This window comes from Bos indicus, chromosome 8 (assembly GCF_029378745.1).
Source record: "Bos indicus isolate NIAB-ARS_2022 breed Sahiwal x Tharparkar chromosome 8, NIAB-ARS_B.indTharparkar_mat_pri_1.0, whole genome shotgun sequence".
NCBI classification, from domain to species: Eukaryota; Metazoa; Chordata; class Mammalia; order Artiodactyla; family Bovidae; genus Bos; species Bos indicus.
Window position 1 is genome coordinate 46,422,243 of NC_091767.1, and position 16,688 is coordinate 46,438,930.

At 38.0% G+C, this 16,688-nt stretch overlaps 1 protein-coding gene across 5 annotated transcripts in view; it reads left to right on the plus strand.

The window, feature by feature from the left end:
- The window catches only part of SMC5 (structural maintenance of chromosomes 5), a 117,859-nt gene that overhangs the window by 72,444 nt on the left and 28,727 nt on the right, over nt 1-16,688 (plus strand). For all 5 annotated transcript variants that reach the window (XM_070794641.1, XM_070794643.1, XM_070794642.1 and 2 more), the window contains 3 exons: nt 8,176-8,431; nt 10,118-10,272; nt 16,459-16,572. In XM_070794641.1, coding sequence (XP_070650742.1) covers nt 8,176-8,431; nt 10,118-10,272; nt 16,459-16,572 — 525 coding nt within the window. The remainder of the gene's footprint in view (nt 1-8,175; nt 8,432-10,117; nt 10,273-16,458; nt 16,573-16,688) is intronic.

Here is a 16,688-nt window from a genome sequence, read left to right on the forward strand (position 1 = left end):
AGCAGTTATTTTCACCACTCTATCTTCCAGCTCACTTAACCATTCTTCTGCCTCAGTTATTGTGCTGTTGGTTCCTTCTAGAGTATTTTTAATTTCAGTAACTGTGTTATTCATCTCAGTTTGCTTATTCTTTATTTCTTCTGTGTCCTTGGCAACTGTATTAATTGTTTCTTGCGTTTTCTCCATTCTGTTTTCAAGTCTTTGGAACATCTTTACTACCATCATTCTGAATTCTTTTTCAGATAGATTGCTTATTTCCTCTTTATTTGGTGTTATGAGTTTCTCCTTTGTTCTTTTATTTGTATTGCATTTCTCTGTCTTTTTATTTTTTTCTAACTTGCTCTGATTGAGGTCTCCATTTTCCAGGCTTTAGGGTTGTATACCTTTTTGGTTTTGGTTTTTGTCCTTGGAGGAAAGGTTGGTTTAGTGGTTTGTGTTGACTTCTTATTAGGGGTGACTTGTGCCTGTGTTCTAGTGGGAAGAGGGGAGGTTCCCCCAACCCACCCACCCCCCGCCGCCCCCGATGGGAAGGGCTGTGTGAGGTGGTATATTTTGGAGTGCCTGTGGGACTCCTATCTGTTGATGATTGTTGATGATGTGGTTTTTTCTTGCTTGTCGTTTTGGTAAAGTGTCCTGGGTGGATGCTGTCAACAGCTGGATGATACTAGGCTTTGTGTACAGGTGTCAAAGTTCTCAGTAATTAATACCCCCTGGGGTTAGGAGTTCTCTGGCAGTCTGGGATCTTGGACTCAATGCTCCCACCTCACTGGTTCAGGTGTGATCCCTGGTCAGTGGATTGGGCCTCCATAAGTCACTTGTTATGGGATTAAAGGGAGCTAAAGCAAACATACCAAGACAAAAAGTAAAACATGGCATGAAATAAAAGATGAACCCAGATGGATGGTAAATACAAAATCAAGATTGCAGAAATAATAGGACATATACACACTTTCATGCACAGTTATAACCAAAGTATTCTAAGGTATCAACCATTTAAAAGCAGAGCTAACTAATGCTCAATCTGGAAAACTGAGGCTGAGCAGAGTGCCAGCTGAGGAATATAGCCAGGAGAGCACAACAGTTTAACTTACATGGTGAAAAGAGTGAAGACTAAGAAAAAGAAAAAGGAGAAGGGAGAGAAAAATAGAAAAACAAAAACAAATAGACATATGTGAAAAAGATTTATATATATTCAGAAATAGCTACAGCTGGTAAAGAACTATAAGAAAGCAATCAAATATATAAAAATATGTAAAATACTTTTTATATATTTTAATATATATATAAAAACATATACATTATATATAAACAAATATATAAAAAAAACAAAATCACCCAAGGGTGAAAAAGATTTTTTAATTTCTTTTTTTTTTAACAAGAAAAACAAAGAGGAAAACTCCCTAGCACCACAAGTCTAATGTAAAGGTAGAAATATGTTGGGGGAATAAACAGTATGATTTAAAAAAGAAGAAAAAGTTCTCAAGATCATAGTTCTTGCTTGTGGAGTCTGCCCCCATGGATGGGGTTGGGTTAGTGTCCTGTAATATTTTCATGGTTGGGGAGCTTGTGCCTGTGTTCTGGTTGATCAAACTGGGTCTTGTCTCTGAAGGGCAGCTCAGTGTCCAATAGTAGGTTTCCAATGTCTGTGGATTCAGTATGTCTTTGGGCAGCCCTTCTGGCTTGGCAGTGTTAGACACATCTATTTCTGCAGCTACCTCGAAGTGGCCCTCTCAGCATATCTTCACTACCACCAGCCCCCTACCTGTTCCTGGAATCATTGCCAGTGCTTCCATCCCCAGTCCCGCCCCATAGGCCAAAGCTTTCTAGGTAGGGACTTGTGTGGATCATTTTTTGGCTGCCCACCCCTGCCCTCTGCATCATGGAGAGTTGTGTGGGCTTTCCCCAGCCCTCTGAGCTCACCCTCTGTGCCACAAGGTTCGTGTACCCTGAAAGGGTTTGTGTGCCCCTTTCTCAGCCCCTAGGGCCCATCCTCTGTGCCACAAGGTCCGTGTGCCCTCAGAGCTTTGTATGTGTCGCTGTGCCTCTCTCACACCACGCCCCTCACCCTCTACACCGCAAGGCTTGTCTGCACTTCTGAGGTTTGTATGCTGCGCCTCTCTCAGCACCCTCTTCCCTGCAGGGCTTCTGTGGGCTTCTCTGGGTTCCCCAAGCACACTGTCTAGTCAGGGCCACAGTCCATGAGCTGTTTAAGAGCTGAGAAGTGCAGCAGCTTTCTCTGTTTTCTGCCTCTAGGTCCCTGCTTTGCCTGGCTTTCCAAGATTCTGCAGCTCCCCTTGGGCTCACCTGTGAGTTCCTGTGCTTGGGAACTCTTCTTCCTTCACTGTTCCCTCCCTCCCTCTGATCCAGAAGTTCTCTGTCTCTTCCCTTTTTGTGTCTCTGTACTCTCTCTTATCTGATTCCAGGGAGCTTAGCCTGCCTCCTGGAGGCCTGGGGTCTTCTGTTGTCACCTGTGTGTGTGTGAAGTCGCTCAGTTGTGTCCGACTCTTTGCAACGCCGTGGACTGTAGCCTGGCAGGCTCCTCTGTCTATGGGATCTCCTGGCAAGAGTACTGGAGTGGGTTGCCATTTCCTTCTCTAGGGGATCTTCCCAGCCCAGGGATCAAACCTGGGTCTCCTGCATTGCAGGCAGACGCTTTATCCTCTGAGCCATAGTAATGGCTGTCACCTAGAGGTTCTTTGTAGGAATTGTTCTGTATCTTGATGAGATTTTGATGTATTTGTGGGGAGGCTGGTGATCTCACCGTTTTACTCCTCTGCCGTCTTTATCTGTCTCCCCAAACTGTGGAAAATTCTTAATGACATGCGAGTACCAGACCACTGCACCTGTTTCCTGAGAAACCTGTATATGGGTCAAGAAGCAGTAGTTAGAAACAGACATGGAACAACTGACTGGTTCCAGATTGGGAAAGGAGTACATCAAGGCTATATAGTCACCCTGCTTATTTAAATTACATGCAGAATATGTCATAAAAAATGCCAGGCTGGATGAATCACAAGCTTGAATCAATATTGTTGGGAGAAAAACCAACAACCTCAGATATGCAGATGATCTTTCTTGGCTGGCCCTACATCACGTGGCTCGTAGTTTCATTGAGTTAGACAAGGCTGTAATCCATGTGATGAATTTGGTTAGTTTTATGTGATTGTGGTTTTCATTCTATCTGTTCTCTGATGAATGAGGATAAGAGGCTTATGGAAGCTTCCTGATAGGAGGGACTGGCTGTGGGGAAAACTGCATCTTACTCTGGTGGGCAGTGAGTTGTTGTTGTTTTTTTTTTTTTTTTTTTTTGCTCCTTGGTAGAAAAGCTATGACCAACCTAGACAGCTTATTAAAAAGCAGAGCTACTACTTTGCCAACAAAGGGCCGTCTAGTCAAAGCTATTGTTTTTCCAGTGGTCATGTATGGATGTGAGAGTTGGACTGTAAAGAAAGCTGAGTGCTGAAGAATTGATGCTTTTGAACTGTGGTGTTGGAGAAGACTCTTGAGAGTCCCTTGGACTGCAAGGAGATCCAAACAGTCCATCCTAAAGGAAATCAATCCTGCATATTCATTGGAAAAACTGGTGCTGAAGCTCCAGTACTTTGGCCACCTGATCTGAAGAACTGACTCATTGGAAAAGACCCTGTTGCTGGGAAAGATTGAGGGCAGGGGGAGAAGGGGACGACAGAGGATGAGATGGTTGGATGGCATCACCGACTCAATGGACATGAGTTTGAGCAAGCTCCAGGAGTTGGTGATAGACTGGGAGTCCTGGCGTGCTGCAGTCCATGGGGTCGCAAAGGGTTCAGATATGACTGAATGACTGAACTGAACTGATGGGCAAGGCTGTTCTCAGTAAATCTTTAATCCAATTTTCTGCTAACTGATGGAACTATGTTCCCTCCCTGTAGTTTGACCTAAGGGCAAACTATGGTAGAGGTAATGGCGACCTTCCCAAAAGGACTTATGCCGGCTTGCCGTACCTCCCAGGGCTGCTGCAGTCAGTGCCCCTGACCCTGCTGCAGGCCACTGTTGACCACGCTTCCACCAGAGACTTCTGAAGACTCACAGACAAGCTGGGCTTAGTGTCTTGTGGGGTCACTGCTTGTTTATCCTGGGTCCTGGTGCCCACAGGGTTTTGACCTGGAAAAGGTCAGTTTTCATTCCCATCCTAAAAAAAGGGCAATGCCAAAGAATGTTCACACTAATGTGCAGTTTCTTATATTTCACATGCTAGTAAAGTAATTGTCAAAATCCTTCAAGTTAGACTTCAGCAGTATGTGAACCGAAAACTTCAGATGTACAAGCTGGATTTAGAAAAGACATAAGAACCAGAAATCAAATTGCTAACATCCACTGGATCATAGAGAAAGGAAGAGAATTCCAGAAAAACATCTACTTCTGCTTCATTGACTATGCTAAAGCCTTTGACTGTATGGGTCACAACAAACTGTGGAAACTTCTTAAAGAGATGGGAATACCAGACCGTCTCTCCTGCCTCCTGAGAAACCTATATGCAGGTCAAGAAGCAATCATTAGAACTGTACATGGAACAACGGACTTGTTTCAGAAGGGAAAGGAGTATATCAAGGCTGTATTTTGTCTCCCTGCTTATTTAACTTATATGCAGAATACATCATGTGAAACTCTAGGCTTGATGAAACAGAAGCTGGAATCAAGATTGCCACAAGAAATATCGATAACCTGAGATATGCAGATGATACCACCCTTATGGCAGAAAGTGTAAGAGGAACTAAAGAGCCTGTTGATGAAGGTGAAAGAGGAGAGTGAAAATGCTGGGTTGAAAATCAATATTCAAAAAACTAAGATCGTGTCATCTAGTCCCACCACTTCATGGCAAATAGAAGGGGAAACAATGGAAACAGTGACTTTATTTTTTGTCCAAAATCACTGTGGATGGTAACTGCAGCTGTGAAATTAAAAGATGCTTGCTCCTTGGAGGAAAAGCTGTGACAGACCTAGACAGTGTAAAAAAGAGCAGAGACATTAGTTTGCTGTCAAAGGTCTGTATCGTTAAAGCTGTGGTTTTTCCAGTAGTCATGTACAGATGTGAGAGTTGGACCATAAAGAAGGCTGATCACCTAAAAGTTGATGCTTTCTAACTGTGGTGTTGGAGAAGACTCTTGAGAGTTCCTTGGACAACAAGGACATCAAACCAGTCAATCCTAAAGGAAATCAATTCTGAGTATTCATTGCAATGACTGATGCTGAAGCTGAAGTTCCAATACTTTGGCCACCTGATGTAAAGAACTGACTCATTGGAAAAGACCCTGATGCTGGGAAAGATTGAAGGCAGGAGGAGAAGGGGACGACAGAGGATGAGATGATTGGTTGGCATCACGGACTCAGTGGACATGAGTTTGAGCAAACTCTAGGATATGGAGAAGGACAAGGAAGCCTGGAGTGCTATCCATGGGGTCACAAAGAGTTAGACATAATTTAGCGTCCGAACAACAATTGATAAAAGTGACTTGTGGTTGCCAAGAATTTTTTTTACTGTTCCTTCACCATGAATAACTTGAGAAACATTGCTTGGAGTAGCCTTGGAGGGTTAGATTTAGGTAGCTATAAGAACTCTTATTTAAGATAAAGCAGAGTGATTATACTTGGAGGTAGGATGATGGTTTTAAAAGGAGGAAGTACTCTGATCAGAGTAGTCTGCTTTTAACACTGCTGTTAATGAGATCTGAGACAGTCTCATATTAACTGAGTGAGTAGATGGCCTTTAGCAATATTGGATTGAGGAAGGAGGAGAAGATGTGAATTCATCTCAGAATGAGAGCATTTGTCCAAAATCACTGTGGATGGTAACTGCAGCTGTGAAATTAAAAGATGCTGCTCCTTCAAGGAAAAGCTGTGACAGACCTAGACAGCGTACAAAAGAGCAGAGACGTTACTTTGCTGTCAAATGTAAATGTAAATAATACATTTATTAGACAAACGTAGTAGTGTTTTGGGGGAGTTCTGAGTGCCTGTTTAAGTTATGTGGCCATAAATTTGAAGTAAGACCTGTTTTCAAAAATCTCTCCAATTAGTTCAGTTGTTTAGATCCAGATAAATTGAAGGTATATATTTAGGTTTAATAAGGACTGACCTTTTCCCTTGCTAATGTAAATTAGGAATGGTGTGGGGTCAGCACGTCTTTGCATGGGAGTGATTCTCATGCTGAGTTGTGGAACCTCAGCGGGTGAAGGAAAGAAATGAGGAGGGGGGTGGTTGATGGTGAAAAGATAGTTGGCTCTGTGGTTTGCAGGACTGTGTAGTCAAACAACAGTTGTAATACCATGGAAGTAAAATGGAAGGGAAGGAAGAGGGTGATCAAAGAGTAGGATTGTGGGAATATAGTTTTTGGAGGTGGTATGATTTTTTTGGTGAATGGATATCATTAAATATAACCATAGGAGAGGTTGGCCGAGGTGGTGTTTAGGAAAAGATGGTTGAAGTTGAAGAAGTCAAGGAACACAGAGGCCAAAGATTTAAACTGGTTTTCTGTATGTATGTTGAAATACCATGATGGCCAGCATAATGATGGAAAGACAAGGTAGTCGTAGTCGGGTGCTAAAGTCATGATTGAATGAAGGGTGTGAGGAAAGATTTTGAGGGAGGCAGTTAACATCGCAAAGATAATGGATGGTAACGTCTGATCGCATGGTCTTCAAAGGATCCGAAGTGGGGCTCAGTTGATGGAGAAAGTAGTACAGTGGAGATTAATGAGGACACCCTCCCCACCTGAGTCCTGAAGTATCCTGAAGGATTATAGCAGGAAAAGGTCACCATTTGAAAGGGCTCCAGGGAGAAGTGTCTTCCAGCAATCACCAAATTTTACTTAGAACAAGAAGAGAGGGCATTCAGAGAAATTAAATATTCAGAGCAGTATGTGGATAGTATCCTAGCGAACGTGGATTATCTAAGAGGCTTGGACTTACTGTGCCTGAGCTGAACTTGGGTGTACAGATTAGTTAGTTATGGTAGTTTGTTGGATGAAGGTGTTGAATGAGTTAAAAACAGAACTCAAAACTTAGCTAGAAGGACAGGGTACCATCAGGTTGCTTTGCAGTTTTTCAGGTCAGTGTCAAAAGAGACTTCTTGGTGTAAAATTTTTTCAGCAGCTCAGTGATTTTTGGTAGCTTGGTGGTCTCTTTTGCTGGAATTGCAGAAGTTATATTTATTAAATTTCTTGTCCCTTTTTGATTGACTTGGAATTCCTTATGTGTTTGGTGTATTCTTAATTCCATCCTTGTCTCCCATGACCTGCCAGTTTAGTCTCCTAAAACATGGGTTTCCTAGCTGAACACTATGGCTTCTTGTCTGCTTGCTTCTTTCAGGACCATTGAACATTGTTAATTTTCAGTCACATACACACACATACATACATCTTATTTTTTCAAATTTTTTTCTTCACTTCTGTGTGTTGTAGGAGAGGGAATTTTGGCATATATTCAGTTCATTGTCTGATACTGTCAAAGCTAAACTTTTAAAAAGGAAAATTGATACCAACCCAAATTTCCAAAGATCCCCTGGAGAAGTTCACAACAACCCACTCCAGTATTCTTGCCTGGAGAATCCCATGGACAGAGGAGCCTGGCAAGCTGCAATCCATAAGGCTGCAAAGAGTAGGACACAACTGAAGCAGCTTAGCATGCATGTACCCTGAACATAAGCATATAGATTGAGGATTGAAATCTTAAAATATTAATTTGAATTGCTAGTAGAAAGTAACTGAAAAAAAAAAGATTTATTTTGGTTTAAAATTAGTAGGATATAATCTTCATCATCGTTTCTGTTATTACTGCTTTATTGAATGTTTGTTGTACCATATAACTATTTTCAGCTTTATGATGTATGTGAAATCTTCCTGTAAATATTTAGAGATCTGCTGATTGGCTTTATAAATATTTTGCTTATTCAGCAAATATATAATGAATGCTACTATATACTAAGCACTGCTCTGGATACTTGGTATGTATTACTGAACAAGTAAAGAGACAAGCAGTCTGGTAGGATTAGCAGTCTAATTCTAGCGGGATACCTTTTAGTGAGGAAAAAACCCATATTCTTAGAGTGTTTGCATTTTTAAAACTATTATCACTATAAAAACCATATAAACCAGGAGAAAAAACAATCTCTAATACTAATCTGCTTTTGTTTTATTAGATTGAGGAGCTTCAGCAGGCTTTAACAGTAAAACAAAATGAAGAGCATGACCGACAGAGGAGAATAAGTAACACCCGCAAAATGATAGAAGATTTGCAAAATGAACTGAGGACCACAGAAAACTGTGAGAATCTTCAACCCCAAATTGATGCCATTACAAATGATCTGAGACGAGTTCAAGATGAAAAGGCATTATGCGAAAGCGAGATAATTGATAAGCGAAAAGAGAGGGAAACTCTAGAGAAGGAGAAGAGGAGTAAGTTTTATTAAACTTAGAGTGAAGACATGTTTATAAAATGGGAGATACGTCTCTGTTGATAGACTTTCTTCTTTCCCTGATCATGCCTAAGTGTTCCACTCTGCTTATTGAGGAAGCTCATTTAATACCTGTATCTGTTGGGTAATGATTTGCCACTAGCAGACCATTGTCTTAGGTCAGATTATGGTAGTTGATTTAATTCCCTAAAAATACTTTGTTTTCTGTACAGTCACTCAGTTTTCTGTTACTTCTCAGGTCAAATTTAAGCTCTTTATTCTAGCTTTCTTCCTTGAAGCCTCTCCAGTTTCATAATTATTTTTTTTTCCTGTAGATCATATGGCTAGATCATTATTCAGAGGAGATCTTACAGTCTGTCTTTTCAGTATATATGACTAAGATCAGTTAAAAAACATTTTAAAATGTATTTAGCAAAATGCTAGGTGTATGGTTTTAAGAGAAGAAAAAACTAGATAAGACAACTTCCTGATTCACTGTCAAGAGTAAGCACTCTTTAACTATTTCACCAATTTTTCTTCTAGTGGTTTTTCATGTATCTTAATCATATTTTTGTTTCTCCACATCTTGGTTAATCAACTTTAGATATCATCTTTTAATAGTTTGTTTCTTTAGATGTGAATTTCAACTCATGACACCTCTCTTAACCTATTGTTGTAATTCCTCAAGTGGGATTATTGTTTTAATATTAGTAATCATATATTAATGTGACTTACTATAAATATTCTTACTCTTTTTGTCATTTAGCATTTGTTGATAATGCTTTTTGCTTTTTGCTTTCCTCCTTTCTCATAATCTAAATCTGTAATGTGTACTCTGGTTTTTATAGTTTAAAGGCTGAAATATATTTTATTGAGAACCATAATAAATGTTATATGTTCTGTTTATGGGTTAATTCAAACAGCTAGAAATGCTAAGTATAATTTATGTTATTACAACAGTAAAACTTGTTCACAACAGAGCCAAGTAGTATATTACGACCTTATTTCCATTCATTGATAATTTTTTTTAAAGATTTTAATTTATCATTTTTTAGAAATGCCATGTAGTTTGGCATTTCCTTAATTGGGAAAAAAAGTATCTTCAAGTTCTGAAACCTTCCATCCTCCCCCTCCCATCTAAACTGATTGTTCTCAAGGTCTGTTACATGAATGATACCTAGGACTTGTCTCACACTTTTACTGTGTTGGATAAATAGCTGTTGCTGAATTCTGTGTCTTCATTTTTTTTTAATTCCTTATTTTCTAAGAGTACATCTTCAGGTAACCTCCTAGGAAGAGATACTTGAGAATTGAGTCTTTGCATCCCTGAAAAATCTTTACTTTGTTATCTCCCTTTTTTGTTGTATATAAAAATCTGGCTTGAAAACAATTTTTCTCAGAATTTTGAACACCTATTGTGATTGTTTTTTTGATAGGAAGTCTAGTGTTTTCTCATTTTGTACATGACTTGTTTATTTTTGATAGCTTAAAGATCATCTTGTATCCCAGATGTTTGGAAATTTGAGAATGATTTGTCCACGGTGGGTCTTTTTCACTGTGCTGGCTACTTGCTGAGTGGTATTTATAGCTTTTAGATCTAAGATACTCTTTTGTATTATTAATGGGTTATTTTACTAATTAAAGTTTTCAGAGAAATAATGCTTTGGTTATTTTCTCCCAATTTTAGGTGTAGATGATCATATTGTACGTTTTGACAATCTTATGAATCAAAAAGAAGATAAACTGAGACAGAGATATCGTGATACCTATGATGCTGTTTTATGGCTAAGAAATAACAGAGACAAATTTAAGCAAAGAGTCTGTGAGCCCATAATGCTCACGGTAAGAAATTTGTTCATCTTAGTAATATCGGTTAGTTTTATTATTATAATCATTGTAGATTTTGTTGTTTTAAGAATTCTTAGTCTTATTAACACCGTAGTTTTCTGTTAGTAGATTTGTGGCATCTGGTATGCTGCTGAATCTGCACCCTTTTTAAAGGGTCTTTGATAATAAACCTATGAACTGTTTCTTGATACAAGTATGAAACTGGCAGCTTCTTTTTTTTTTTTTTTAATTTTTTTATTACTTTATTTCTCATGTGTTCCCCATCCTGAACCCTCCTCCCTCCTCCCTCCCCATACCATCCCTCTGGGTCGTCCCAGTGCACCAGCCCCAAGCATCCAGCATCGTGCATTGAACCTGGACTGGCATCTCGTTTCATACATGACATTTCACATGTTTCAATGCCATTCTCCCAAATCTTCCCACCCTCTCCCTCTCCCACAGAGTCCATAAGCCTGTTCTATACATCAGTGTCTCTTTTGCTGTCTCGTATACAGGGTTATCGTTACCATCTTTCTAAATTCCATATATATGCGTTAGTATACTGTATTGGTGTTTTTCCTTCTGGCTTACTTCACTCTGTATAATAGGCTCCAGTTTCGTCCACCTCATTAGAACTGATTCAAATGTATTCTTTTTAATGGCTGAGTAATACTCCATTGTGTATATGTACCACAGCTTTCTTATCCATTCATCTGCAGATGGACATCTAGGTTGCTTCCATGTCCTGGCTATTATAAACAGTGCTGCGATGAACATTGGGGTACACGTGTCTCTTTCCCTTCTGGTTTCCTCAGTGTGTATGCCCAGCAGTGGGATTGCTGGATCATAAGGCAGTTCTATTTCCAGTTTTTTAAGGAATCTCCACACTGTTCTCCATAGTGGCTGTACTAGTTTGCATTCCCACCAACAGTGTAAGAGGGTTCCCTTTTCTCCACACCCTCTCCAGCATTTATTATTTGTAGACTTTTGGATCGCAGCCCTTCTGACTGGTGTGAAATGGTATCTCATAGTGGTTTTGATTTGCATTTCTCTGATAATGAGTGATGTTGAGCATCTTTTCATGTGTTTGTTAGCCATCTGTATGTCTTCTTTGGAGAAATGTCTATTTAGATCTTTGGCCCATTTTTTTATTGGGTCATTTATTTTTCTGGAGGTGAGCTGTAGGAGTTGCTTGTATATTTTTGAGATTAGTTGTTTGTCAGTTGTTTCATTTGGTATTATTTTCTCCCATTCTGAAGGCTGTCTTTTCACCTTGCTAATAGTTTCCTTTGATGTGCAGAAGCTTTTAAGTTTAATTAGGTCCCATTTGTTTATTTTTGCTTTTATTTCCAATATTCTGGGAGGTGGGTCATAGAGGATCCTGCTGTGATGTATGTCAGAGAGTGTTTTGCCTATGTTCTCCTCTAGGAGTTTTATAGTTTCTGGTCTTACGTTGAGATCTTTAATCCATTTTGAGTTTATTTTTGTATATGGTGTTAGAAAGTGTTCTAGTTTCATTCTTTTACAGGTGGTTGACCAGATTTCCCAGCACCACTTGTTAAAGAGATTGTCTTTAATCCATTGTATATTCTTGCCTCCTTTGTCAAAGATAAGGTGTCCATATGTGCGTGGATTTATCTCTGGGCTTTCTATTTTGTTCCATTGATCTATATTTCTGTCTTTGTGCCAGTACCATACTGTCTTGATAACTGTGGCTTTGTAGTAGAGCCTGAAGTCAGGTAGGTTGATTCCTCCAGTTCCATTTTTCTTTCTCAAGATCGCTTTGGCTATTCGAGGTTTTTTGTATTTCCATACAAATTGTGAAATTATTTGTTCTAGCTCTGTGAAGAATACTGTTGGTAGCTTGATAGGGATTGCATTGAATCTATAAATTGCTTTGGGTTGTATACTCATTTTCACTATATTGATTCTTCCAATCCATGAACATGGTATATTTCTCCATCTATTAGTGTCCACTTTGATTTCTTTCACCAGTGTTTTATAGTTTTCTATATATAGGTCTTTAGTTTCTTTAGGTAGATATATTCCTAAGTATTTTATTCTTTCCGTTGCAATGGTGAATGGAATTGTTTCCTTAATTTCTCTTTCTGTTTTCTCATTATTAGTGTATAGGAATGCAAGGGATTTCTGTGTGTTGATTTTATATCCTGCAACTTGACTATAATCATTGATTAGTTCTAGTAATTTTCTGGTGGAGTCTTTAGGGTTTTCTATGTAGAGGATCATGTCACCTGCAAATAGTGAGAGTTTTACTTCTTCTTTTCCAATTTGGATTCCTTTTATTTCTTTTTCTGCTCTGATTGCTGTGGCCAAAACTTCCAAAACTATGTTGAATAGTAATGGTGAAAGTGGGCACCCTTGTCTTGTTCCTGACTTTAGAGGAAATGCTTTCAATTTTTCACCATTGAGGATAATGTTTGCTGTGGGTTTGTCATATATAGCTTTTATTATGTTGAGGTATGTTCCTTCTATTCCTGCTTTCTGGAGAGTTTTTATCATAAATGGGTGTTGAATTTTGTCAAAGGCTTTCTCTGCATCTGTTGAGATAATCATATGGTTTTTGTTTTTCAATTTGTTAATGTGGTGTATTACATTGATTGATTTGTGGATATTGAAGAATCCTTGCATCCCTGGGATAAAGCCCACTTGGTCATGGTGTATGATCTTTTTAATGTGTTGTTGGATTCTGATTGCTAGAATTTTGTTTAGGATTTTTGCATCTATATTCATCAGTGATATTGGCCTGTAGTTTTCTTTTTTTGTGGGATCTTTGTCAGGTTTTGGTATTAGGGTGATGGTGGCCTCATAGAATGAGTTTGGAAGTTTACCTTCCTCTGCAATTTTCTGGAAGAGTTTGAGCAGGATGGGTGTTAGCTCTTCTCTAAATTTTTGGTAGAATTCAGCTGTGAAGCCATCTGGACCTGGGCTTTTGTTTGCTGGAAGATTTTTGATTACAGTTTCAATTTCCGTGCTTGTGATGGGTCTGTTAAGGTTTTCTATTTCTTCCTGGTCGAGTTTTGGAAAGTTGTACTTTTCTAAGAATTTGTCCATTTCATCCTCGTTGTCCATTTTATTGGCATATAATTGTTGATAATAGTCTCTTATGATCCTTTGTATTTCTGTGTTGTCTGTTGTGATCTCTCCATTTTCGTTTCTAATTTTATTGATTTGATTTTTCTCCCTTTGTTTCTTGATGAGTCTGGCTAATGGTTTATCAATTTTATTTATCCTTTCAAAGAACCAGCTTTTGGCTTTGTTGATTTTTGCTATGGTCTCTTTTGTTTCTTTTGCATTTATTTCTGCTCTAATTTTTAAGATTTCTTTCCTTCTACTAACCCTGGGGTTCTTCATTTCTTCCTTTTCTAGTTGCTTTTAGGTGTAGAAACTGGCAGCTTATTGACCAAGAATCATGTATAAACTTGGTTATCTGGTTCCTTTGGCAATTGCTATTTTTTGGTTATAATAGGCAATGTAGTAAATTCTGCCAAAGAGGTAGAAAACTTCTGTATATATGCTACTGATAAGGGGGTACCCGACAGGACAAACAAGAAAATCATCTGCTACAAAAATGAAGCATTCTGAGGATTCTGAGAGTCAAAACCAACAATTTATTGACCTCATAAACATTTGATAGGTCTTATTGGTAACCATGGGTCATCAAGAATAGGGCAAGCTGTATTTGGTAAATTATTTAATCAAATGTGGGTGTGGATTTAATAGGAAGATTTCCATCTAAAATATTTAAAATAGTAAGTTGGGCTATGAGAAGGAATGAAAAAAAAAAAAACAAACAACACCATTCTTTGCTAATATGTTAGACATTAAAACTTACCCCAAAACAATAAAAGGATCATTTTTACTAGATGACTCTTTCTTAACTTTGGGAAAGAATTCATTGCAGATCCTTGCAGGATTCATGACAAGTTCTGTTTTCTGTAACTCCTGTTTATAATATGCTTTATTCAAAATCATTTCATATAGTTCTTTGTCTTTTATTAGAGCGTGCACTGTATTAGCAAAATTAGTGGGCATAATACTGTGTTCGCTTTTTGCTCAAATATGTATTATTAGAATATTTTTGCCAGATCAGGAAGGGAATACCTCTTTTGGATGCAGACATTATTATTTTTATTAATCTAGTAAGGATTGAAAGAAAACACAAGAAAAAAATACGTGACTCTTAGTATAATAAATTATAATACAAGTGTTATTTTCAACAGATTTTTTATTAAAATGCCAACCTCAAAATACTGTCATCTTCTTGTCACTTGATTTCCTGATAGTAGTCAGTCACCAAGTCAGATTACTAGCTGGCATGTATTTACTTTTTAAATTACATTTGAGTCTGAGATAAACGGAGATACTCTGTTATTTTATCCTTTCCTGGAACAACCTTTTACCTTTCCTACCACCTCCTTCCAGCAGTATCCTGCCCACACTTAACTCTACCTCCAAAGGCCTTAAAGTGTTGCCACAGGTCTCTATTTACTAATATAAGGGGGCATTTATGATAAGTTCATGAATTTTAAAACAGATTACAGGATAGATATTAGAAAGGTTTCATTTTTTAAAAATAGCGAAACAGGAGTCTGCCATTAACTACCAGAACATCTTGGAGTGCTACACCTCCTATGGGTACCTGTCTATGTCTTAGTACTTTGTGAAGACATTGCTTTGAAGAACTTTGCCAAATATTTTCTTCACCAATCTCGTAAGGAATAAGAGCTCACTAAAAAGCTGATCAAGGTGTGAAACCAACAGGGTGGCCAAATCTTCCTTCAGGATATCAGCAGTGGAGTGTGTATACACTTGGAAAAAATTGTCAATTACTACAGGAAATGCAGAAACTGACCAGTGACAAGAATGACCCCTACTTATGTGGCTTCTTTGAGATTCATTACCTAAACAAGCAGGTGAAATTCATCCAAGAGTTGGATGTCCATGTAACCAGTTTACAGAATGTGTGGGCCCCAGAGTCTAATATGGCAGAAAATCTCTGATAAGTGTATCCTGTGGGAGAATGAGAGCTAAGTCCTAGGTTAGCATATCTATTAAAAAAAAAAATTTCCTTTGGTGATATTGGGGTTACTTTATCCACTTTATTTTTTTTTCATTTGTTCCATTCCTTCCAACAAAGTAGTTTGATACCAAAAAATTTGTGGAACAGTAGACATTTAATGTCTGTAGCATTTATGTCTGTGTAACAATATTTTATATGGCTGTGATTTTTTTTTCTGTTTGCTTGTGTATCAGTTTTCCCATGTTTCTATACGGATCGATATTCTGTCATTTCAAGTAATACTGACCAACAATTTATGTGACAAACATGGTACTAATTTTTTAATATTATTTCTTTTAATCCACTTTTAGTCCCATGAAATATAAACTGTTTTACTCTACCCATTTTACAGATGAAGTAACTAAAGCTTTCAGAGATTTAGGTGGTACTTGATCAAGATCAGGATAGGAATGGAAGTGACATCTGTTGGATCCTAGAGCCCTGGCTCTTGAGCTATTGATATCTTAGTATTTTCCATAGCACTGAGCCTCACATGCAGAAATCTCTATTAGTCAGTATTTTTAAAATAAGTGATTAAGTTTATGCTCTTGTAGTATAAACCTAAGACCTAAGGTTTCTCTTGAAAGCACTAATGAGTGAGTGAGTGAAGTCGCTCAGTCGTGTCTGACTCTTTGTGACCCCATGGACTATAGCCTACCAGGCTCCTCTGTCCATGAGATTTTCCAGGCAAGAATACTGGAGTGGGTTTCCATTTCCTTCTCCAGAAGATCTTCCCAACCCAGGGATTGAACCCAGGTCTCCCACATTGTAGGCAGAGTTACAATTAAATCATTGCAAGTTTTTTTCATTAGTCTCAAAATTTTATTTAGGCCTTTGTATTTTTATAACTAATTAGTTTTTGCCATGGATAGTATGAATTTCTCTTAAAGACAATATGCATTAGGTGCTGTTAAAGTCTTAGCTTTTGCTTTACTATGTATGGACAGTAAATTAAACAGATGTTTCAAGATGTTGACTCTTCAATACCAAACTTCTTTTTTAATCTTTTTTCTCAAGGATTGAATTTTAACCTAATTAAATAAATCTAAGTTAGATATAGTTACATTCTAGTAATCAGTTTGGGTTTCATGAAAATCAGCTTTTCTTTTTGTTTTGTTTAGATAAATATGAAAGATAATAAAAATGCCAAATACATTGAAAATCATATTCCATCAAATGACCTGAGAGCTTTTGTGTTTGAAAATCAAGAAGATATGGAGGTTTTCCTCAAAGAGGCAAGTATTAACCAGCATAATATTTTAACTCACTTCACACTTATTTTCCAGTGCTTGAGTTTTTAACTTCAATCTGGAGCAAAAAATGATAATGACCTATTTTACCAGCAATAACT